Source organism: Danio rerio, chromosome 16 (assembly GCF_049306965.1).
Source record: "Danio rerio strain Tuebingen ecotype United States chromosome 16, GRCz12tu, whole genome shotgun sequence".
NCBI classification, from domain to species: domain Eukaryota; kingdom Metazoa; phylum Chordata; class Actinopteri; order Cypriniformes; family Danionidae; genus Danio; species Danio rerio.
Window position 1 is genome coordinate 19,942,108 of NC_133191.1, and position 25,380 is coordinate 19,967,487.

A 25,380-nucleotide genomic window follows, 5' to 3' on the forward strand; every position below is an offset into this window, starting at 1 on the left:
CATTTTCTTTTTGCCCATAAATAGACCAAGGCAGTTAAAGGTGCAAGTTCAGTTCTCATTTGTCGCAAAAAACAAAAAATCGGAATTCCAGTTACATTATTGTCCTATTCCAAAGTTCCTGAAGACACCCACTAACACGCGACTACATCGCACGCAGCCATCTTGACCCCTCATTTTAACAAGACAATGTAAAACCTCATTCTACACACATTACATAGTCCTGGCTGCAGAGGAAGAAGATACAGGTGCTTGACTGGTCTGCCTGTTGTCTCAATCTGTCTCTAATAGAGAATGTGTGGTGCATTTGCAACAGCAATGACCCGGTACTGTTGGCCACCTTAAGACTTGTTTGAAAAAATACACCTGAAACACTTCATCACTTGGTGTCTTCAGTACGTAATCATCTTTTAAGAGTAGTGAAATGGAATTGCAACATTTCAAAGTGTTAAATACTTTACTGTTTTATTTAAAACAGTAAAGTATTTAACACTTTGAAATGTTAAATACTTTTGAAAATGTGTTACAAGAACTAAAATTGGCATACATATTTTGAAAAATAAATAATAAATTAAATGATGTTTTTTGTCAGGCACGTGCACACATAGGGCTCAACCTGTGCAGTGCACATGCCCTTTTTAGTCTTGGATAGTAAGTGCCCTTCCAAAATGATCAAAAGTGCCCCCGCGACGCGGCACACCTTCGGTCCCGCCCTTCAGTAGGCGCGCGACAACACCGCTCTTCAGTACGCGCGCATCCCCCCCCCCCTCCCCCCCGCTCTTCAAAAAATTTATCCTGCACATGCCCTTTAGACGGTCTCTGCACGGGCCTGTTTGTTGTATTGTCTGCAATTAAATACAAGTTAAAGGACATTTAGAAATCACAACTTTATTTTTATTTGCGTTTTCCATACTGTTCGAACTTTTTCTGTGTTGGGGTTGGAATTGCAACATGACCACTTGTATAGTTATTTTATTCTTCACAGCTGGGACATATTGGTAGGGGCTTCAGATTATTTTTATAATTAAACCTTTAATAAAACCAGCCAAAAATAAATATACAGGGAACTGTTTATACAATTAAACTGAAACACTGGCCTATTTAGTGTTGGGGGTTTCATGGCTAAATTTGACCAGCCTGGTGGCCAATCTTAATTGACTGCACATTCCACCAGTAAGAGCAGATTGTGAAGGTTTAATTAGTAGAGTAATAGCACAGTTTTGCTTAAAGGACCATAAAACCCCCTGTTTGAATGAAAATAGGAGTTGTCATTTGAGCATGCGCAGGGGAGAAAGACAGTGTGTTTAATGACGGTGAAATGTTTGATCAGTGCTCGCGACGCACGGCAGAAATGCCTTTGTTTGGACCATTTTTTACTCGAGAGTATTTCTCATCAATGGTGAGATCCGAATTTGCTGCTTGTCTCCTTTAAAAAAAGACGCAGCTCCAGTATGTGGTGATTGTCCTGTCCACAGATTCGGTAAGTGTGTGCTATCAGCAGGGACGTAGCACCAAATTCTGGGCCCTGTACCCTCTCAATGTCAGTGGGCCCCCTACACATTTTTTAAAAATTATTTGAATATAAACATGCACAAATAGTGTTTTAATCTATGATCAAATCAGATTATAATAATGACTGGTTCTTTCATTTACCACCAAATTGATGCATTTGGCCTACTTGTGCTCAAATACCTTTAAACCGTAGGCTACATCGGGTTTGTGTACTGACATTTTGATCCATGATACTGATGCAAGTTTTGATTTAAAAACATTTATTTTTGAACAGGAGAACATGAGACAACTGTACCCTCAGAATCATTAGCTGGCTTGGCCCATAATTTACTTACAGCAACAAGCACCCTGGTTGACAAACTAAGCTAACGATTTAACATTAGCATACATACATTAAAGGGCTCGAAATTAACTTTTTTACTTAGTAGCACTGGTGCTCCCAACTTCAAAAAGTTAGGAGCATCCCAAAAAATTTAGGAGCACCCATTTTCTTTTTAGTTATGCGCCAATCTTAATTCTTAATGGCTGATTTTGCTTAGCACACGTACATCTCGGAGATGTCGGAGACGTCTGCCAGACGTTTGTATGCAGCAGGTGCTTTCCAGATCAAGAGATCTTTAACAGACATCTTGCAGACGTATACAGACAAAAAATATCTAATACAATGGCATTTCAACCTTTATACCATTAAAAGGGATAAATCAAGTATATCATTTCTTATATTAGTATTACTTAATTGTTTAGATTTTTAAAAGGCACATTAACTTCTTTCACATTTACACATGGATCGATAATTGCAATAATTTGACCATAAACAGCTGAAAAAAATTTATTGGAAATAAAAATTCATTCTGTCACAAGGGGGCGCTTTAAGAGCGCTGAAATATTACGGTTTCCCTAGTAACGACTGTACACAAATCAGCATTATATGCGACCAAAATGGTCGCAATTTTGAGCCCTGCCTTAGCAGCAGCTGTCTGGAGTTGACTGTTAACTTTAATTAGATGTAGTTTCATAACAAGCAAACTCAGTTCACCTTTTGAAAAGAAAGCAGTCATCAGTTGCTTCCCCTCATTCTTCCTCCTTCCTCCTTTCTTTTTTTGAAAGCCCGATTTGGCCTTTTTGCGCAGCATGATCAGGCTCTACTCACTGCGATACTTGTTTGCCGCCGGCTGCCGTCTATGGGCGGACTAAACCATTTCGGGGGTTGGGGGTTAGGGGGGGGTGTTATCAATATATTTTGAAATAAATAATGACATTGACATCAATTGGAGGGGCCAATTAATTCGAAGTAGGCTACAAAAAAAAAAAAAAATTGGTGGGATTTCAAAGGGCCCTCTCCCTAGACGGGGCCCTGGGTAGTCAGGTCCACTTTTCCCCCCACTACCACGCCCATGGCTATCAGTGTCCTTTCTTTGTTCATTCAGATGGCAAATTTATAGTTCGTATGGTCAGCAGAATGAATGCAACACTCAGAGACGTAATACGGGACACCCAGGTACAGAAGTCCAGTCTACACGCTGGAATACATGCTAAGATCTCATGGCCGTGACGCAGCTTCAAAAATTAGTTTCAAACCGGAAGTATGAATTTGCTCGAAATAACGTAAAACAACCAATTTTCACTTTTTAGTGAGATATGTGTCCTAAAACAGTTTTTAGCAGTGTGGGACACATAGACGACTGTCAACAGCTCAAAAAATGTGTTTTGGCATTTCGTGACTCTTTAAAATACTGCAAGCATGCATTATGTTTAACATATCAGAGTTCAAACGAGGACAAACTGCTGGTATGCATTTTGCTGGTGCATCTGTGACCAAAACAGCAAGTTTTTGTGATGTATCAAGAGCCATGGTATCCAGGGTAATGTGAGCATAACACCTGAGAAAGGTATGGCCAGGTGTCAAACTTACTGTATCCAAAAACATAAACCTACAGCTGCCCAAATCTCCTGTTTCCAACAAAACTGTTCTTGGGGAGCTCCACAAAGTCAATATACATGGCTGGGCTGCTGTAGCCAAACTTTTTGTGAACCATGCCAGTGCCAAACGTCAGTTTGAATAGTGCCAACAGCAAACATCTTGGGCTGTGGACAATGTGAAACATGAGTTATCTTATACGTCAATGTCTTTCCCACATAAAAAAAAAAAGAGTTAGAGTGTGGATAGGCCCCAAAGAAGCATACCACCCTGGCTGTTGCATGCCCAGAGTGAAGCATGGTGGTGGATCAGTGATGGTTTGGACAGTAATATCATTGCATTCCCAAGGCCAAATACTTGGGCTAGATGGGTGCATCAGTGCCAACGACTACCGAACCATTCTGGGGGACCATGTGTACCAAATGGTTAAAACATTGTATTCTGAGCGCGCTGTCATGTATCAGGATGATAATGCATTAATACAGCAAGACTGGTGACATCATTCTAATGAACATGAAGGTGAAGTTGAATATCTTGTATGGCCTGCACAGTCATCAGAACTAAATATTATTGAACCACGCTCTTGTGTATGTGATTTCAACAACTAGATGCATTTAGACGTCATTTAGACAAGTTTTAATGCAGACCACCTCCTGAAGTTGTGTGAGTGATCAAATTTAGATGTCTTAAATACATTTTGGGTTGGATTTAAATAGGTGGCTATGCATATAACTGCTATGCATATAATTAACAATAGGGTGGCTATGAAATCATAAAAAGTCATGAAGAGGTGACTAGGTACAAACAGCCTCTATTTCAATAATGCAACATGGTTAGTGTGCTGCATTTGTACCATGCCTTGTTCGTAGATTACACAAATCATAGCTTGTCCACTTTAACCCACTTCTAGAGAAAGTCAAAAACCTTCAGTATAATTTCTGACAAAATGTGATTGTGAGCACACCAAATCAAAATTGTTGCAGACTACACCCTTTTATTCAATTGCTTTCCCACTTACTTGTAAGCTGCATAGCATTGGGTTTCTTCATTTGGGTGTTGCGTTAAGCACTCCTGCAGAAGTGATGACAAAATCACATAGAGAATGGTCTAAATAAAGTTTAATCTCAAAAGAGTTGTCAGTAGATTTTAACTGACCACTTGTTATTGTATCAGAGAACCTCAATTGGCTCAGTCACGCAGTTACAAAGAAAAAGTCAGACTCTGAGTTCTAGGAGTTGCTGTAAAAGCTTTTTATTGCGAAGTACAGTAAATGCTTGTCCTTTTAGAATTTAGAATTCATGTTTTGTTTTCTTCACATTCTTGATCTTTTATTCAAAACCAACTTGTTATGGCACTTATAGCAGTGGGTGAAACTCTGTATGCAAGTGCAACAATAATAGCAAAGGCCATTTGAGCAGGTCTGATTGGTGCATGACAATGTTTCAAGTCTGTGCTGCGTAAACACATGAAACACAAAAGCTACGTTCACAGGGTATCAAGACATCACAGGCTCTATCCACGTATCCCCAAATATAATGACACGGCCTGTCGACGTTTGTTATTTAAACCATGCATGGCTTGCTTTCTCTTAAATTAGAATTTTCACAGAATAACACTGCATTTGACCTATAATACACTATTCTATACAAAATACAAACAAAACATGAACACAACATCAAATAAAAAAGTTGAAGTGACATTTACACAATTTTACAGCATCTGTCTCATGTTTAGCCTCTACATCGGGGTTCTACTTTACAAGTATCTAGTCTCTTATCCACATAACTCAGAGTAAAAATCTGAGGGAAAGGTGAAAACATACTCTATAACACTCCATTTTGCAATTCCTTTTGCGAAATTGCATGCTACACATGATAAGGTGCTAAATGGTTCTACTATCACAGACACTGGACGTGTCTCTGTGGTAAATTGTGGAGAAAAAACAAAACAAACATCAACAAAAAATGTAGCAATTAACTTAAACACAAAGAAAAAAACAAAAAACAGGAAAGGGTTTGTTGACCAACTATTGCTAACGTTCTGTAACATCCTGGCTTCAAACCAGGATTTAGGATTTAGATTTTTTTCAGTAAAAAAATGTTTTATGAAGAATTGTCATGCAGATCTTTTCACAATCGTTTGTATTGATCTATAGCAGTTAACAAGTAAAAGCACCAAAAAGTAGTCCAATGATTTCAGGGCTATATTAAAAGTCATATGAGTAATATGATAGCTTTTTGCAACAAACACATTAACTGTTTAATTTGATCTAAATAGAGCTAACTATTAACTCACAATATCCATTTTCCCCCAACAACAGAAAATTAAGTGAGTTTCAAGGTTTAATGCAAAATCAAAATTGTGATTTAAGAGAGCTATTCTTCTAAAATGCCAGAAAAAAACCCTAAATGTTTCCCACTTACTTTTCCTGAAATGCCAATAATCAGATTCTGATAGAACCACATTTCTTCAAGGCACTCTTGATAAAAATGCTATCACTTTTTTTTAACAAATATGGCTAAGTCCTTTTAGTTAAATTAGAAATCTGTCTACTTTTGCAGCTCAAGTTATGACATGAACGTATTGTTAAAGAGAAAATGCATGAAGAAATTGAAGCTGGAGGGAGAAATACAGACTTTTTGTTGGTTTGTCATTATTTGTGTGAAAGTAAGTTGATTATCTTAGAGTTAAACAGGTTTTGATCACACAAGGGGAAAAAAGAAAACATTTTAAGAATTCCCCTAAAGCATGTGTCCACCAAAGCATTTTTTTCATAGCTACTATTCATATAATTATAATTCTTTTTAATTATAATTAATATATTAATATAAATTAATTCTTTTTTTTTCAACTTTTTTTTAAAAATGACAACAAACAGATGCACTGAAGTCACTTTTTCCACTGCTCGGTATAGTTCCACTAACTTCGGTTTGGTTTGATTTCCACAGCAGTTTAGTACCGCTAATTATCGCTATAGTTGTGTCACCTATGCTTCCATAACATAAACGCAACTTAAACAAATGAGCACACAGTATCTCACATTGAAAGTGATGCTGGTAATGATGATTCTCTCGAACTAATCAGCAGTGTTTATGAACCTCACCGTAGGTGGTTCTAAAATAAGGACTAAATAGTATGTATTATCTTGAATGCAGTGGAAAATCTCCAAAAACAACATAGCACCATGCAGCATTCAATAATTTTCTTTTCGGTTTAATCCTTTTATTAATCAGGGGTCGCCACAGCGAAATGAACCGCCAACTTATCCAGCATATGTTTTTTGCAGCGGATGCCCTTCCAGCTGCAACCCAACACTGGGAAACACCCATACACTCTTGCATTCACACTCATACTCATGGGTGGTTGTGGGCTGCCATCGCATCATCCAGATGGATGCTGCACACTGGTGGTGGATGAGGAGATCCCCCCCTATGTGTAAAGTGCTTTGAGTGTCCAGAAAAGCTCTATATAAATGTAAGGAGTTGTTTATTATTATTATTAACATGCAAACTCCACACTGAAAAGCCAACTGACCCAGCCGGGGCTTGAACCAGCGACCTTCTTTACTGTGCCCCCATGACGTCCCACCATGCAGCATATATGTTTTATTTTATTTCTTTCTGGTTACCAGAGATTTGACGAGAAAGTTTAAGAATTTTGGTTGTAGGACAAGGTATATCTTTTACAAATGATCTGTGGAAACAGTTGCTAGTAACTGATGCCTAGACTAACCGTCTCAAGTGAAAAACAAAAAAAGACTAAAAGCACTGCACTGTAGGCACATTTCAGACTACAAATTATTGAGTGACCCGAAATGATAATTTACACAATTAGGAAAATAGGAAAATGAATACTATAGAAGTTGACAGTTGGTTCTGATGCTTTAACAGAAAAAAGAAAGTCGAACGGGATTGAAAAGATGACAAGAAGATGAGAGAAGTTTAATTTGTGGGTGAACTATAGTTTTAACATTTTGAATCTTGATTAGAATTGAAAATAGTTCTACATTAAATGCTTTTTTTAAAGATGTTTAAACCTTTAGGACTGGGGAAGAGACAGAAATGAGAGAGAGAGAAAGGATCAACAAAGGACCTCAAGCCTGTAATTGAACTTGGGTCACCATGAGCACCTAAGTGCTATATGCCCACGCACTAACAACTAGGCCATTGTCGCCAGCCAACTTGGTTATTTCTGGTCTTTTAACCTTGTATCAGTTGACATTTTGACAGCATAATGCGTGAAACACTCTACAGCTAGGCATTTTGAAAAGAGCTACAGTAAAATACTTTAGTGGACACACAGCTTTCACAGCTCAACTGAAGCTAACCAGACATGTAACACAAACCCTGCCTTTTTTAAAACAGGTGAGACAAACAAATTTATCACAGTGGTAACCTATAAAAATCACCACTGATTTACATAAGATGTGATCGCTAAAGGTGCTACTACTTAATGTCATCTGAATTAAACCAAACAGCCAGTACCAACAAAATTATTTTGGGTTTATTTTAAAGGCCACAGCGGTAAGAGATGGATATTTGCCTTTGTACTGGAGAACTAGACAAGCATTCTCTGTGTATGTGTGAGCGTCTAGAAACATTGTGCATCAGGAAGTTGCGCAGCAACTGTGCTTGTTTTCTTTCAAAAATGCATTAAAATAACATTTGGGAACTCAAGTTAACAGTCCACTGGTAAAGAGCAGGAACGGTGGACGTGCACCTGAGTGGTTTCAATCATTCCACGCTGGGACAATATGCAAATGCAAGTGAAGCTAATAAAGGTTTGACTACACGCCCCAGGATAAGCATAGTATGATGGGTTAGTAATTATAATCCCTTTCTCCTGTGAGAATATCAGTTGTCCACAGTAAAAGACAAACCCAGAAACATGCACCTGCTCCAGAATCAAGCAAACATGTGTGTCCAGCTCATATTATTTGTCCAGACCCTGAGCGTCTGCTGTCTCACACCTGCATCTCAGAGCCGCTGGCCAAACCCAGAGCCTGTGCCTCCTCCGGGGTAAGACCGTTCTTCAGTGTTCTTCTCACTGTCGACAGATAGAATAAGTGTGAGGCAACTGTGGAGAATGATGCCATTTTTTAAGGGAGATCAGAAAATCATATATAATATTAAACACCTGCTGTTTTAAAATGGTAATAAATGCTATTCAGACTAATACAAATTATAGTAATAAATTATATATTTATTAAATATTTTACAAAAATTCTATTTAAATAACAATCAATGTTTGTGTTTTGTAAATTTGTACAAACATATTGAAGATATTTTAATAGGTTTTAATTGTAATTATTTCCTGATAAATTTGAGTAACATTGTAATCACTACAGTCTTGTAAAACTTTTTTGTTCAAATTTTGTTCTGAAGGGGTAGTAGTTGTAGTAGTGGAATAGGAATAAGTAGTAGTAGACATTGTATCAGTCATTAAAAAAAATAAAAAATTCTGAAAAGACGCTTGAAGACTGAATAACTGAAAGGATATGCCATCACAATAGTACATAACATTTTAACAGAATACAGTTATAAATTGCAATAATATTTTACAATATTTCTTGCTTTTACTGTATTTGATCAAATAAATCAAGCCTTCTTGAGCAGAAGACCTGATCAAAATATATTACGTTGGAAAACTTAGTACTGAAATCGATACTTTAAACGACTCTAGTCCAGACTTTACTTGAAGGTGCGCATATCAAGATTGTTTTTATTTGCAACCTTTGTGAGGTAATTTCTATTTTCTAGACAAGCCAAGTTTTTAAATGAGACCACAGGTTTAAACCATGGACATCTATTTGTAATCAAATCAACCAAAAAGCATTTAAATCAAGGTGTATTAATTAGTGTTTGAGACTCACAGGATTTGCGGTTTGCTCTGGAACGTCTCCTCTCACGAGGCTGTGTTCTCTGACTGGGGCCCTGAGTGGCTGATTTCACAATCCGCTCCATGATCTCATCTGCTGTGTCATTTGTGCAATTAGAAGTGTCTTCATTTGCAGTGGACAAAAGTGCTGTATGACCTTGGAAACAGATGAGAAGACAACAAGTTTCGATTTAGTCTTAGTAAATATAGCTTGGCAGAAATGACAGAACACTGTAAGCCAAAGCAAAGTTTAAAGGGAAAGTTTACATCAAAATGAAAATTTACTCACTATTTACTCTCAAGTAGTTTCAAATCTTTTTAAGTTTCTATCTACAAAAAATAAAATATTTTGAAGAAAGGTGAAATTATGAACTACTGAATTCCATTATACTACTTAGGGTCAATGGTGTATGGGGTCAACGGATTGTTCCAGAACCGAACAAGTCACAGACCATATTATTCTTAAAAGATTGGTTGGTACCTACATGTCTGAGCTTTGATTTCATTTTCAAAGCAATCCAAAGGCACCCAGCAAAAGGTTATCCAGAGGATGACTTGCCATTCACGATCACAACTGCGTGCTAATTAACTCTACACCTTAAAACAATAAAAGAGGCTCTACACTTAAAAACCCTCCAAACCGGTTTTTGAGAAGTGCCTTTTGATTCACACCTGCGACCCGCGTCTGAGAGGAATACACATTCTAGGCAGACCAAGAAGCGATCAGAAAAGCTTTTAAAGTTTAAATGGACATTTAAGTAAAACTGTGTTTATTTGAGTAATGTATGTTTGCTTTATGTTTCTGTAGGTTTCTGTGTGTACATGTTCCATGTGTTTAACAAAACTTTTATGGATAGTTACTGAGCTATAGCCCTCAGTGACAAATTCAATCTAAAGAATGTTTGTGAAATACTTCATCTTTGGTATTGATTAAAAGCTAGGAAAGTTTCAAATTCATTGGTTTATATGAAGAAACCATACTATAAAAAGTGTCCATGTTATGATTCTTTATTTTAACAACTTTGCCATCAAAGCAGCACCAACACAATTTGCCAACCCAGCCTTCAAGAGGAGGCAACTGCAGTGTGACCCCACCCCACAGCTTCTCTGATTGGACACTTATTGTGTAGACCCAGCCTCTACAAAAGCCTATAAAACTTTGAACAAAGGAAATTTCTTTGTCATCTTTTGCCGGTCATCTCTGCCAGTCGTCACCGCTTCAACAACAAGCCATCGGGTCAACACCATAACTCTGAAACTACAGAAACCCCAGGAAGGACTTTGAACTTCGCCTCGTCCAACATCCGTATCTATAGCAACCGACTCCAAGGCTGTAGCTGTTTCTCAATATGCGTTCTTTAGCGGCTTTGCGTCCTTGTGTTCCCCTTCGGTTGGGGAACTTCAGTGCTATTAAGTGGATTTGATCTTTGTGAAAATCCACAAAATGGGAGGATTCGGTTCAGAAGCCGCTTGTCTGAAAGAGTATTGAACGGGCCAATGAATGCAATTAATTGGCAGCGTAAGCTTGCACAGGTGTGCCTCATTGCCAATTATCCCAGCATATAAGCACACCTGGAGCGAACAAACGCCATCCTTTTCGCTTCAGAGACTTTCTGATCGAGTCGATGAGGGTTCCTCCTGCTGTGACCAGCCGTTCTGAGCGAACGAGAGCATTCTCCCGGTCCAGAGTGTGTACACGCAGTGGCAGACGGTCGAGCTGGGTTTCTCCCTTGCCTGGCGTTCTTTGGGTCGGGTCCTCCAGAGCGGTGCGTATAAAGTTGCAAACTTCACAGAAAGAGCAACACAGTCATGCAGCACGTCCTTTTCAGGACGGCGCTGCGAACTGTGCGTTTCTGGATGCGGTGGTTTCCTGTCCTCGGATGATGGGCACGGGCACTGCGTTGCATGCCTGGGGGGTCCAGCATGTTAATGCGCTGCTCGCGTGGAGTTCATGTCGTCATTGCGATGCCATGACTGTTGCGCAGTAAATATCGCGGCTAGCTTTTGCAAAAGGGCGAACCACCCCAGTGGTCCCCTGCTCTGCAGCGGGCACTCGGGCAGATCTGAGAGTTTCAGCGAGAGATAATCCGTCGCCCACGGCGCCGCGGACACCCCGCTCCTCTAAGCGCTCCATCCAAGCTTTGGGCGGGGGAAGCGATCCGTCTAACAGATGGTAGCCCTTACGCCCGATGACACCGGAGACCAGACGTCCACCGCGGCATCGGAGGGTGGGCTTTTATTGTCCGATGATCCAGACCCCTCCGGGCAGGTGAGCGCTGTCACTACGGATCCTGAAACGGACATGTTAGCGGTGCTTTCCCGGGCTGCTGAGCCTACTGTGCACCTCCGGGAAGAAGGGAACACCCCTCTAGTCGGTTCGGCCGCGGAGCTGGGGGATAAACCATCTCCAAACCGACTAGAGGGGTGTTCCCTTCTTCCCGGAGGTGCACAGTAGGCTCACGCGGTCTTGAAGAGCACTTTTCTCTGCTCGTGCTGCGTGTCCCTCCACCCTCACCACTCTTGACGGTGGAACAGCCAGGGGGTATGTGGCGATTCCTCAGGTTGAGTGCGCGATGGCGGTCAATCCGCGCGGCGCCTCTTCTTGACGGGGTCCGCCTCGTCCCCCATCCAAAGCCTGTAAGTTATCTGCCTCCCTCGGAGCTAGAGCTTACATAGCTGCGGGCCAGGCTGCTTCCGTCTTGCATGCGATAGCCACCTACCAGCGCTACCAAGCGCAGGCGCTGGACAAGCTGCACGAGGGTGGGTCCAACCCAGGCTTACAAGCTCCGCACTGCCGCCAACTTAGCTCTTCGGACTACTGAGTCCGCTGCGTGTGCGTTGGGGAGGACGATGTCCACATTAGTGATCCAGGAGCGCCACCCCTGGCTGATATGCGCGAAGTCGACAAAGTCCGCTTTCTTGACTTCCCCATATCCCAAGCCATGTTCGGCGATACCGTCTGTAAATTCACCCAGGAATTCAAGGCGGTGAGAGATCAGTTGATGGGTGATGTCTTATCGGCGGTCCGTAGCCCGCTCCGCCCGCCGTGCCATTCATACCTGCTCCTCGCCGAAGGCGCCCGCCTACGAGAGCTGCTCCGCCCCCGCACACGCCTCTGGCGAAGCAACCGCGTCGGGCACCTTGGAAGCAGGCAGCCCCCCCTGCCCAGAACGCCGCTAAGTCCGGCAACGGACCTCGAAGTGTCCCTGGGACAGGCCATCTGGAAAAGAGGGAACTTGCTCTTTCCCCGCTGGAGGGCGGGGCCCCATTTCCAACGGCACTTTTTACTGCCATGAAAACATCATGAAAGAGCACTTTTCCACTTCCCCGGATGTGACAGCCCGAAATCTGCCAGTCTGGGACGCTATGCTGTCTAGCTTGCAGATTTGGTGCGTTTCGCCAGTGGCTCACGAGCGCTGGGAGGACGGTCTCCTTTCTCCCACCCCTTGAGCCTCCCCTCCGGAGATTGGGTGCGGAGTGAGAGCAAATATCTCACCTCCAGCTTTTCCGTGGGACCCGCGCACTTCCGTTCACCTGACCCTTCACCTGAAGTTTATCGTTATCGGAAGAAACACTTCAATTCAACATTAGCTAATGACTTGCAATTGTGCCATTATGTTATGACTTTACTTTTTGAGGCACATGGCTAACTAATTCAAAAGCCATAACAACAATAACATATTACTTAATGATTAGTTAACAGTCCTGTGCCTCAACACTCAAGTTGTTATTTAATGCACATTTCTACCATTATTGTAAAGTGTTACATATTTGTAAGTGTTAAATATTTGTTTTTCAAATATATAAGATTTTTTTACATTTTATTTCAGGTTGCAAAAAGTTTTAACCAATACATTTAAAATAATATTTTGTTTAACCAATAGTTTTAGTTTGCAAAATTAATTTTGTTCAATATATTTACATAACATGATTGTGAATGTACCTCGAGTGGCTCGGGTCCGTGTGCGAAGGCCAGGAAGGACAGAGGATGGACTATCGCCACCCTGCAGGCTGGTACAAAGCACTGCGGTCATCTGCTCATGCTCAGTCACGTCCTCTGTGTAGCCCAAACCCTGCGGTTGACACTCCTGACCCTCCATAGGACTTCCTGCAAACTTCCCACTCTGACAACACAAAGTCATCGATATTAAAAATATGAGCACAAATAGCACTCCGCTGGAAGATTTTTTTTCACGTTTTATTATTAGTTATTATAAGTTTCACTCCAAACAGTGCACTTTCATAAATATGCTTCCAATGTACAGTATGATTAAAAGTAATATTCCCATAATCAATATAAAAAAAAAAAACATACAAACAAAATCACATCTGAACATTCGTAAAGATCAGTTTATAATGGTTTAGTAGTATAATATTCACACATTAGGGGATTATATAGTGCATCATATAACAGAAGAGGGGATCCGGAAAAACTTAATTGTATCACTATTTTTTTTAAGAAATTGTTTTAATAAAACAACATTGCAAGTTAAAGTTAGAAGAAATAATAATAAAAAAGGACAAGACAACAAAAAAACATTTGTTTAAACTGAACTGACAACAAATGAGAAAACATATGTTTTAAAGTTATTTGTTGGATCTATATAAACAATCTATTTTCAGTTTATTGCTAAATATGCGGCCATCGTGGTGGCGCAATAGGTAGTGTTGTTGCCTCACAGCAAGAAGGTTGCTTCGAGCCTCAGCTAGGTCAATTGTTATTTCTGTGTGGGTTTAGCATGTTTTCCCCGTGTTCGTGTGGGTTCGTGTGGGTTCGTGTGGGTTCGCGTGGGTGCTCCCGTTTCCCCCACAGTCTAAAGACATGCGGTACAGTTGAATTTGGCAAGCTAAAATTGTCTGTAGTGTATGTGTGTGAATGAGTGTGTAAGGGTGTTTCACAGTGATGGGTTACAGCTGGAAGGGCATCCGCTGCATAAAACATATGCTGGATGAGTTGGCAGTTCATAATGCTGTGGCGACCCCAGAATAATAAAGGAACTAAGCCGAAAAGAAAATGAATGAATGCAAAATATGCATTTTAAAATAAGTTTTAAATATTCTGCAAAGCATTGTGGGTAATGTAGATTTTCACAAAGAATGAAAATAAATGAACCCCTTTGACTAAGTCTGAAATAATTTTTTTTAAATGTTTTTTTTTTTGTTACAGCTAAAATCAATTTCCGAATAGAAAAAAAAATGTTTTACTTCCACAACAAGAATGTTGTGCTCTAATCGAACTCAAATCAAAAACCTCTTATACTGAAAAATGCATTTACATTGTATATCACAGGATTTAAGTTTAATGTGAACTACTAAAATGATGTTTAATCTATAAATTATACTGTTTGTAAAGCAGTAAACTAGTTTAACATTTTCATATGTTCAGCTAAATGGAGAACTTTGAAAATTGCATATACAATGAAGAGAAGAATAGATTCTACAGCCTCCAGTTGTTGCAACAGGAACTAACATCAGGTGTGGTAATATTGTACATGCTAAACAATACAGGTCAGTGGAGTTACAGGAAGAAAACATTAAACCATTCATGCTCAAGTGAACCAAAGCACACACATTCAGGCATACCTCATCCTCCTCTTCCTCATCACTCTACAGAGAAGACAACACACAGGGGGAAGAACATAAGAGCAGGTAATATTAGGGTGAAAAAAGGGTTTGGAATTTGATTTGACACAACTACACTAAACTTTACTTCCAATGCACTTCCAAGTCAGGTTAGCTTTCTTTCTTTCTTTCTTTCTTTCTTTCTTTCTTTCTTTCTTTCTTTCTTTCTTTCTTTCTTTCTTTCTTTCTTTCTTTCTTTCTTTCTTTCTTTCTTTCTTTCTTTCTTTCTTTCTTTCTTTCTTTCTTTCTGAAAAAAATGCATTACATAATTGGATTAGATCATGTAATCCAATTTTGGTTTTGATCAGAATTAAACCTTTAGTTTTGGTTTTTCAGACTTTCTTTGAAAGATTTGGTTCACTTTGATCCAAAAAAATCTGGATTTAACTATATATATATATATATATATATATATATATATATATATGAGCAATATCACACTCCCAGTGCGATATGGCTGTATATTGGAACTGGTGGGAGGCGTGCAATGGTACGAGGCCGCAGGCCCATTCAGTGCCAATATACAGCCATATCGCACTGCTAAGAGTGTGATATTGTGTTTATACAACAGTTTGATGGCATAGTTGTGTATATAAAAACTAAATCAAACACAAAGAGTTTCAAAAACCCTTTTGTATGTGGAACTACTTTCTTCCACATTGGATTCAAATTATAAGCTGACAGTTAAACAGTTGAGCAAGCATCTTTTGAACTTTAGATCTATAGTGTCTGCTTTTTGCTGGTTGTATGTAGGTGGAGTAATACACAAAGGGTAAAGAGGCTGTAGGAGTTCTGAAATTGCAGAATATTGCATGGCTATTAACCAATCAGATTTGAGAACCAGACAGAACTGTTCTATAAATAAATAAATAAATATATAACCAAGGCCAGACTTGAGATCACCTCCTAAAGGCTATGCTCAGACAAGCTCCACATCAGATGAGGAAGTCTAAAATTATTGTGGAGTTTTTGACATTAAGTCTTTTTTTTTTTCAATACTTCTGTATTTTAAACTTGTTATAAATATCCTCAATGGACAGTGTTTGTGTTTTAGGCATCAGATGAGCGGACTGCTGGAAGAGGATGGGGTGGGGTTTTTCTTGTCTTTTTTTTTTTTTTTTTAGTATTTTTTAAAGTTATATTGACCCCACACTGGCTATTCTACTCGTTGCTTTTTACATCTCTATAGTTCTACATTGTGATTTCCTATTCTGTTTGAGCACTGGCTATCCAGATTTAGTGATCCTGAAAAGTTTCTATCTGGATCAGATTGATCCAATCCAATGTTGCTTTGAAAAACTGGCTCAAAAAGTAAGCTGGAGTACTCGATCATGAATCGCAAATAAAGGATTACTAAATCCAGATCAATTTTAATCGGATTAAACCTTTTGAAAAACCAGGCCCAGCTGAACAAATCATTATTAAACTGGTAAGTGATATTCTAAATTGATCTCTCTCTTTTTGTATGTTGTAGTGCTGTATTTACACCATATAATTGTAGTGTATTGAGTGTGAGTGTGGGACTCCGATATCAGGAATGTGTGTATTTTTAGTAGAAAGAACGCAGAAATGCCCGCGTGTGTTTAGCATTTTCCTTACTGCAAACACAACAGCAGTCTGGTAGTGATTGCGCAGCTTTTTTCTGGATTAATTATTGTGATATACTGATTGCAACAGAGAACTATTGAAACTGTAATAAACTGTGATTTTATAGAACATATCGCTGTAGACAGATGGCATTTTATGTCACGTTCAGCCTAATAAACTTAAAGTGTGAGCAAAATTATCTGTTTTGTCATTACTTCAGACATTACGCTAGAGAATCATTTAAACACTAGCTTTAAAGTGATGTTGGTGAATTAATAACGGCTTCTGCTGTTCTGACATCAGCTGCAGATGTGAATAAGTGGTGGAAAATAGTAGTTGCTAATACAAAAGGGTTTTTAGACTCTCCGTGTTTGATTTTCTTTTTTATATAAAAAAATAATGCAAAATTAACACAATTAATGCAATTGCTGTTTTTTCCTGTTGTGGTCAACGTGTGTTCAACATGCAAAGAAATATGGATAAGGTCTCATATATATATGAGCAATATCACAAGAGTAGCAGTGCGATATGGCTGTATATCGGCACTGGTGGGAGGCGTGCGTTGACACGAGGCCGCAGGCATAATTGTGTATATAAAAACAAAATCAAACATGGAGAGGCTCAAAAACGCTTTTGTATGAGGAACTACTTTCTTCCGCGTTGGATTTAAATCATAAGCTGACAGTTAAACAGCTGAGCAAGCATCTTTTAAAGATTCCAATGACACTTTAGATCTGTAGTATCTGCTTGTTGCTGGCTGTATGTAGGCGGAGTAATACACAAAGTGTAAAGATGCTGTACAAGTGCTGATAATACTTAAATATATCAGGGCTATCAGCCAATCAGATTCGAGAACCAGACAGAACTGTTGTGTGTGTGTGTGTGTGTGTGTGTGTGTGTGTATATATATATCAGTTCTGTCTGGTTCTTGAATTTGATTTGCTTATAGCCGTGCAATATTTTGCCAGTAACATCACACAAAGGGCTCTCCACCGTTCACCTCTTTGTATTACTCCGCCCACATACAGCAAGCAACAAGCAGAGATGCTACAGTTTGACAAATATTACTGTTGTTAGACAACAAAATGTACTTTTGAGGCTTTTTTGTCAAGAATGTAGTTTTTTAGATTGCAACTATGCAGTTTATTTGTAAAAATAGTGCCTATTTTAAAATATTTCGAATTTCAAAAGAGCTCGTCGGCGGCCAAAGACGGTTGAAGTTGTCTATCTACAAGATAGCGCCAGAACTGCATAATAAGCCCTTGCTCAGTGTGTTCTCTTGAGCGTGATTAAAAAGCTAAAAAACAGAAACTTCATGGTTTTTAAGGTGGATAGAGTCAATAAGAAGCTGCAAAAAAGAAGCTGGATTCAGCCTCGTCCCTCCTTATAGCAAACACAACAACAGTCTGGGAAGTTAGTGATTGCTCTGTTTTTTTCTAGGTTTATTATTGTGATATTGTAACGGTAACTTAATGTTTGATATGCATTGTGTATTAATGTCCCCTTTAAGTGGACTATTTCTGTGGTTGTTTTACCTATTAGATGTAAGTACGCATGTATGGGAGTTCAGTTTAGTTCAGCTAGCTCTGATGAGAAGTGTGTAATGGTCGCACTAGCGTAGTATCATTCTTTTATTTTAATAATGTAACATTTTATTTTGCAATGGATGTTTGAGTGTTTTTTTCTTTTCCTTTTGCCTAGTCATTGTCGTTGACTGGCATATATGTAGTTGACAGCACTTGGAAAAAACGCATAAAGGCCATATATTTATTTTTATATATACCCTAAATGTTTATATTTGGATTGTTTCTCTAAATGTTTTATTTAATATTTTGTTTATTTTCTTGTTATACACATCCATATAAAATCATTAAGTTTATTTCCTTATTTATTTGTTGTTGTTTATTTGTTGTTATTTATTGAATTCATTAACATAAAATAGTCATAATCATAAAATATTCATTTTAGTTGTTATGATGCATCAACTACAAAATAACTAATTGAAGGGAGTTATTTTTTTTTCTCTCTCATTTGAAAGACCTTTCAGACTTCATTTGCACTCTAATGAACTACAACAACCCTTACCATAGTACCATGAGCAAACATTTACAAAACATAAAGCTACACGTCTGTCTATAACCCACTTGGGCTTATAGTTTTGCAGCAGCACGAGAAAGCCTGTGATACTGAGCTTCCTCCTCTACCTCAGCTCTACCTCTCCAGAGCCAGATCTTCCACATAGACCCGTCCAGGGACATCCAAAGGTTTGCATTTTCACACAGAGATTGAATTAGCCTAAGGAAGACCCCCGCCAAGGATAACATGCCATGGAGGGCTTTCCTGGCTACAACATCCCCCATGAGACGGGAACACTGGCCTCCTGCAGAAACAAACACCCAGGGCAAGTCCAGAAAGGCAAAACCCACGACAATCCATGGGTTTTATTTTTTTGTAATTGTAGTGTTTTAAAACACCCAGAGACGGGTTGCTTGGGGGACATGAAATATACCCGTGATAAGGATCAGACCTTACTGCTCTCAGGTAGGCAAACAGCAAACATCTGGAGGAATAATCACTCCCTCTAGTGGAGGAATGACGAAACAGAAACTAAAAGGCTTGATCAGGCATTTTAGCTCAAGAGAGGGGAAAATGAGTATAAGGTTGAGCATTTTTTTTTCTGGAATTTTAATATTATGAATAATTACTAATCATCAGTGGTGTGACGGAGCAAATTTAAAAATATTCAAATTACTGTAATTGAGTCATTTTTCTCAGTAATTTACTGAGTATTTTTAGAAATGTCTATTTTTAGTTTCTTTTGAGTAAATTTTTAGTACTTTTACTCTACAACTTTCCTTCAACCTGCAGTCACTTATTTTTTCCTGTCTATGGGGATTAGAAAAATCAGTTATGTGATTACTGTCCAACCAAATCGCACAAAGAAAGAAAATTACATCATACTGAACTATCTAAAGACATGCAGCAAACGTAGCATAAAAAGTGTTCAAGAAGATGTCCAAAATATTTACATGCAACGACTGAAATGGCTTTTACAATAACTAAAAGCACTACAAAATGTTACGTACGTACACACACGTACACACACACACACACACACACACACACACACACACACACACACACACACACACACACACACACACACACACACACACACACACACACACACACACGTAATTACATGTAAACGCATCAGCTTTTTACAGCGTAATACTCACTACTTTTAAAGGGGCTACTTTTTACTCCTACTTTGAGTCTTAATTACAATACTTTTACCCTACTTGTACTACATTTTTGGGCAAGTAACGGTACTTTTACTTGAGTAGAATTTTACAGAACTCTTTCCACCACTGCTGATCATTATTAATGCTCTTTTTATAGTTTGATTGTTTTATATACAAATATACAAAGTAAAAAAAAGCACAAATATAACATTTAAATAAAAATACTTCATGTTTTTTGGTGGAGTTTACCAGTATTGAAGTATAGAAATCCACATGTAAAATAAAAAATAGCGCTGCAAATATATTTTATTGTATTAAACAATTAAACACACATAATCTTTTTGAGTTTTGAAGTGAGAAGGTGTGGTTGTGTTTGTGTTGCTTTAGAAAAGAGTGCTGTGTTTAGATATTGGGGAACATATTGGGGGAGATATTGGGGAGAAAACGTTTGTGAAATGTGTTTCAGCGTTTAAGAAAAACTGTATTATGTTTTTTTTACATAACAGAAACCTGACATTTTAACAAGGATGTATACACTTTTTTACCCAGTCAGTCAAATCTGGTGTAGACTTGATTAAAATGAGCCCTGTTTAGCTGTTCACACTCACCTCTGTGATCATTTTGCCGCGGGTCTTGTTCCTCTCACGATGATTGGCTCGTTTCTGTTTCTGCTGCAGCACTCGCTCTCTGGTGGTTCGGTACTCAAGAGCAAACTCACTCAGAATCTTGCTGAAGCGGTGGACGCTCACTTCTCTAATGGCGTATGGTGGGTGGCCCAGAAATAGCAGGAATGAGTGAAACCTAGAAATCAAACACACCAGTGAGAGGGAAATCAATTGAACGACTGCTTTGCAAAATGATTCATTGTTTTGAAGTGTTTGAAACAGTGAGACCAGAGGGGTATTGCACAAAAGTAGAATAAAGAAAGCCAGTATAATAGGAAAATTGTGCCTTGACCTAGTTTAAATTAGTCTGTTGCAAATTTGCTGATTCAAGATGAAAATCTGCTGCTATGTCATTTCATGTGTTGTAGATTGCTGGGATAAATGCACATTCATGACATTCTTAAACAGACTACAGGATCTTTCACATAATTAATGATGCAAATAAAACATTATGTGAGTCAATCAGATGAGTAAAATAATGGCCCTTTTGCTCACCAATCTGATAACTCTCACTGAGCTGGAAGCCAGAGAACCCAGAGGAAACCCACACGAACACGGAGAACATGCAAACTCCACACAGATATGCCAACTGGCCCAGCCAGGATTCAAACCAGCGACCTTCTTGCTGTGAGGCGACAGTGCTAACCATTAAGCCACCATGCTGCCTGTTTTATTATTATTATTTTTTCATCTACGTTGTCTTTTTATCCCTTATATGGAAATCTCAAATGCTCATATTTGAGCATTTTTAAAATTTAAAAGTTGTCCCCTCAAAAAAACAAGACTTGAATTGTGTTGGTTTGGCTCATTTTAAATAAGTAGTTTGAACAAACAGCATTTTTTGGGCGTTATACATTTGAATACGTACATATTTTAATTCTGTCACATCACAGCAAGAAGGTCAGTGGATCGAGTTCCAGCTGTGTTGAGTTTGCATGTTTTTCCCTGTTCACGTGGGTTTCCTCCAGGTGTTTCGCCCCCCACAATACAAAGACATGTGCTATAGGTCAATTAAATAAAGTAAACTGGCCATAGTGTATGAGAGTGTATGTTTAAATGAAAATGTATGGTTGTTTCCTAGTTCTGGGTTGCAACTGAAAGGACATCGGCTGTGTAAAACATATGCTGGAATAGTTGCCACTTAATTTCGCTGTGGTGAACCCTGATAAATACAGGTAAGGGACTAAGCCAAAAGGAAATTAATAAATAGTATTTTTAATTCTAATGGTTGATAAAATATAATGTAAACAAAGTGACTGTGAATACAGTAATTCACAAGGATCACTAGGATTAATCTCAGACTGATTGCTAGCCTTCTCTAAAGAGGTTAAATCTCTCTAGGAATTTAATTTAGCCTGCTTTTGTGCAAAAATTCCACCAGGATTGCTTAAAATGGAATTAACTTGCTAACAAAGGTTCGGCAGCAGGACCATGCCTCACTTTGCCTTCTTAATCTACTCCCTAAAACATATTTAAGGCAGACCAGCTCTCTAGCACTGTTTCTCTCGTTTTCTTGAACACACCCTCCCTCCCTCTATTTCCTTGCCTCCCATTAACAATCCTATATACCTCTCTCCCCTCCTAGGTTGAATTGGGGAGTCCAATCACTCTACCATAATATTACAGAAATGGTACCCTTTCTGAGTCTCTGGGCATCATCGTAGTACGTCCAATCAATCAACAGTACCAACCTGTTCACTGTTTATCCTCCTACTTCCTTCCCCCTTCATCCCACTGTTCTCTTATCATCCCTACATCCCTACAATAAAGTCTGTCTCAAAGTGTGGAATGGTCCATGCTGGTGACATCTTAGCTTAGCTGTTATCTTGCTTTTGTGCAAAACCTGTCTGCTCATCAAAACTGTAAATGCAACAAAAAACAAAGCAAAACACATCAACATTTTTTTTAAATGATAATAACTGAAAGTATAAACTATTATATCTGGTTCTAAATCTAGTAAAACACTTTTAATGTCACATTCTGCATACTTTATGTTAGATCTCAAGTGTATTTTTTATAAACAAAGATTGGATTTGTAAAACTAATGAGATTTTGTAAAAAGCACCTGTTTATGATACGACGATGGACAATTTTAAGGATGATAATTCTTCCTGCACAGTCTTTGAGGAAGTCGGACATTCGCTGTTTAAGGGCTGGTTTAATCTCGTGTTTGGAGATGACCTTCAGGTGGTCCCAGGATGCTTTGCAGCGCCGTTCCATTTGACACAGGTTTTCCTGAAGCTGATCAAAGTCAACCTGGGAAAGACAAAACAATTAGTAATTAACATCTCAGGACCAGTCATTTGCTCTTTGGCATTGTTTGTACACTGGAGTCTGACATAATGAAAATCTGGAACTTAATATTTATTTTAATCTGTTTTGAAACATTTTAAAATATTTTTTTCTTATTTTTTCTAGGTAATTAATTTAATTAGCAAACTTTATAAGCAAATTTATAAGCAAAATAATCTTGTTCTGGTTTACATTGATGCACAGCATTCTCTTAGAAACTTTCAGTTGAACATTTTATTCAAATAAATACAAAGATAATATATTTTATAATAAAAAAGGATATTGTTTAAATGATAATAATAATAATTAATGCATTAGTTTGGACATGCATCAAGTAACACATTAAGAATAAGCAATTTTATTTTTGTTAATTATTTGTTATCAGTATTCTTTTTGTACAACAATAATTGTTTAATTATTTCAATAATTAATTAGTGAATGCAAACAGTGCCATTAAGAATAATTAGAAGTGTTTTGGTTGGTTCATGTTACTTAATGATAATTAATGTAGTCAACTAATGATGACAAATAAAACCAGGAATTAAAATGACCATGAAAACAGTATAAAAAATGTTCAATTAAACTTTTAGACTTTTAGATTTATTTTTTATTACTATATTATCTACTGTTTAGATGTTGTTGTTTTATTGATAGCAGTGCTTTCATCTCATTTTCTTGTCTTCTCCTAACCATGTTAATTTAAAAAAAGGGTTCTTGCATCCAGTATGTGTTAAGATAATTTCCTTTACCTTAGCAGAGCGAGTAATGGCTCCAATCTCAGAGTAAAGATCTGTGCTCTCTGGAAACTTCTCCACAACAATCGAGCAGACATGATGCAGTAGAGACTGTTTGTGAACCGTGTCCTTCACTTCAGGAACTTTCTCTAGATAACTCAACTCAAAGCCTTTAGCCTGAAAATAAATAAATAAATAAATAAATAAATTTAAGTAATTAAAGAAGTAATTAATTAATATATATATATATATATATATATATATATATATATATATATATATATATATATATATATATATATATATATTATATAAATATAAATGTTTGATGTGTGTTTGGCATGCATGTGTATCGAACACACCGTTTATTTATTTTTTAACTACTGCACATGCATTTGAATTTTATCTCCATTTTAATAAATTGCTTCTTAAATGCCAAACTTAATCTATTAATCACAAGAAAAAACTGGACTCTTGTGTGATGCGAGTCAAATCTTTCAAATTCTGTTAATTTTATCAATAAGTTCTATATATGAGTGGAGTATTGACATTTATGTTGCATCATTGTATAAATGCCTCAGTTAAAATGTCAGCACAACACAAGTGAATGTGATCATACAAACTTCTTTACTTCTATTTATAACACCAATAAAACATAAAACATTATCTGGTTTCAAACATGAAAAAGGCTTGTAAACTATATGTCATACAGCATTAATATTTCCTCATGCAAGTCATTCAGGGCTCTATTTTGATGAGCAGGTGCAAAGTCCAAAGCGCAGGGGCTTACAAGCAGTAAGGGCTTGTCAGAATCCACTTTTGCTATTTTAAGGTTGGAAAAATTCACTTTGCGCAGTGGCGCATGATCTAACAGGGTTGAGCATATTCTCTCAACCCTGTTATAGGTTGTTATAGGTGTGTTTTGAGAATAAATCAACCAGAGTATCATCTCCCATTCCCTTTAAGAGCCAGTTGCGTTGCGCCATGGCGCATTTGCTATTTACATGGCGGCCTTTGTGCGTGGAAAAACTGAATGCTTTACTAGAGAGAAAAGAGTTAAACGGAGCATCTACTGCGCGAGAATGAGAGATGAGCCTTCTCATTCTTTACTTTCAAAGTGTTGTACACACAGACGTCTATACCTATACATAATTAATTTAGTTTATTAAGCGCAAATATTTGTTTCAAAACTATTTCTAAACTCAGTTCTAATTTCCAGCAAACAAATAAATAAACAATAATAATAATAATAATGAAGTGTGTTAACAAAACTGAGTTATTTCCAAATAGACATGCTGTGCCCCATATGGTATAAAACCTGACAGGTGGGCAAATCTAGGCTTGTTTTTAATGAAAAAAATATAAATATGCAATATGCATATAATAAATAAAACAGCTAATATTAATAACATTATACAAAAGCAAATTGTCATGAATGAACGGAAAAAGCCCCCGAGATGAAGGCATGAAGGCAGTGGTTTTTATATTTATGTAGGGTACAAAAAAAATGTAATATTTTAATCCTTTAATTTGTAAAGTTATTTGCGTATTGCTGTTCATCCTGTGTGTATTAAGCAATGTTTAAGCGACGCGCACAACTAGCATGCTTTGCGCTGGACTTTAGACCTCCTCTTCGCTGGTCTATTGAACAGTTTATTTTAGTTTTTCAAAATAGCAACGTGCCAGCAATGTGCGTTAACCCGCCTCCTTTTTTATACCAGATGCCTATGGGCGCACAAATGAGTGTAAATGCATTTGCTATTTAACAGTGTGCAGCAAAACATTAGCTGAAACTAGCAAACTAGCACCGAGCTGAAACTTGCAAACAACAATAGCATCGCACCTTGCGCTGCATTCCACCGGGTGTATGATAGGTCCCTCAGTCTCCATAGTTTAATTCACTGTATTTTATTTCACCTGTTAATGATGTC

General features: G+C 38.0%; 2 protein-coding genes across 20 annotated transcripts in view; both read right to left on the reverse strand.

The window, feature by feature from the left end:
* Window positions 1–25,380, reverse strand: part of LOC141378071 (uncharacterized) — a 502,199-nt gene that overhangs the window by 194,771 nt on the left and 282,048 nt on the right. The gene's annotated exons all lie outside the window — the stretch shown is intronic.
* fhod3b (formin homology 2 domain containing 3b) overlaps window positions 7,909–25,380 on the reverse strand; it is a 352,315-nt gene continuing 334,843 nt past the window's right edge. For 10 of the 19 annotated variants that reach the window (XM_073925424.1, XM_073925423.1, XM_073925422.1 and 7 more), the window contains 6 exons: window positions 23,465–23,626; window positions 22,489–22,679; window positions 20,367–20,559; window positions 13,248–13,428; window positions 9,300–9,461; window positions 7,909–8,473 (listed from right to left, as the gene is read on the reverse strand). In XM_073925424.1, the coding sequence (XP_073781525.1) occupies window positions 8,391–8,473; window positions 9,300–9,461; window positions 13,248–13,428; window positions 20,367–20,559; window positions 22,489–22,679; window positions 23,465–23,626 (972 nt within the window). In that variant the 3' untranslated portion in view covers window positions 7,909–8,390. Of the gene's footprint in view, window positions 8,474–9,299; window positions 9,462–13,247; window positions 13,429–14,887; window positions 14,912–20,366; window positions 20,560–22,488; window positions 22,680–23,464; window positions 23,627–25,380 lie in introns of all 19 variants that reach the window. The other 9 variants (XM_021466894.3, XM_021466893.3, XM_068214113.2 and 6 more) reach the window with 1 other exon arrangement.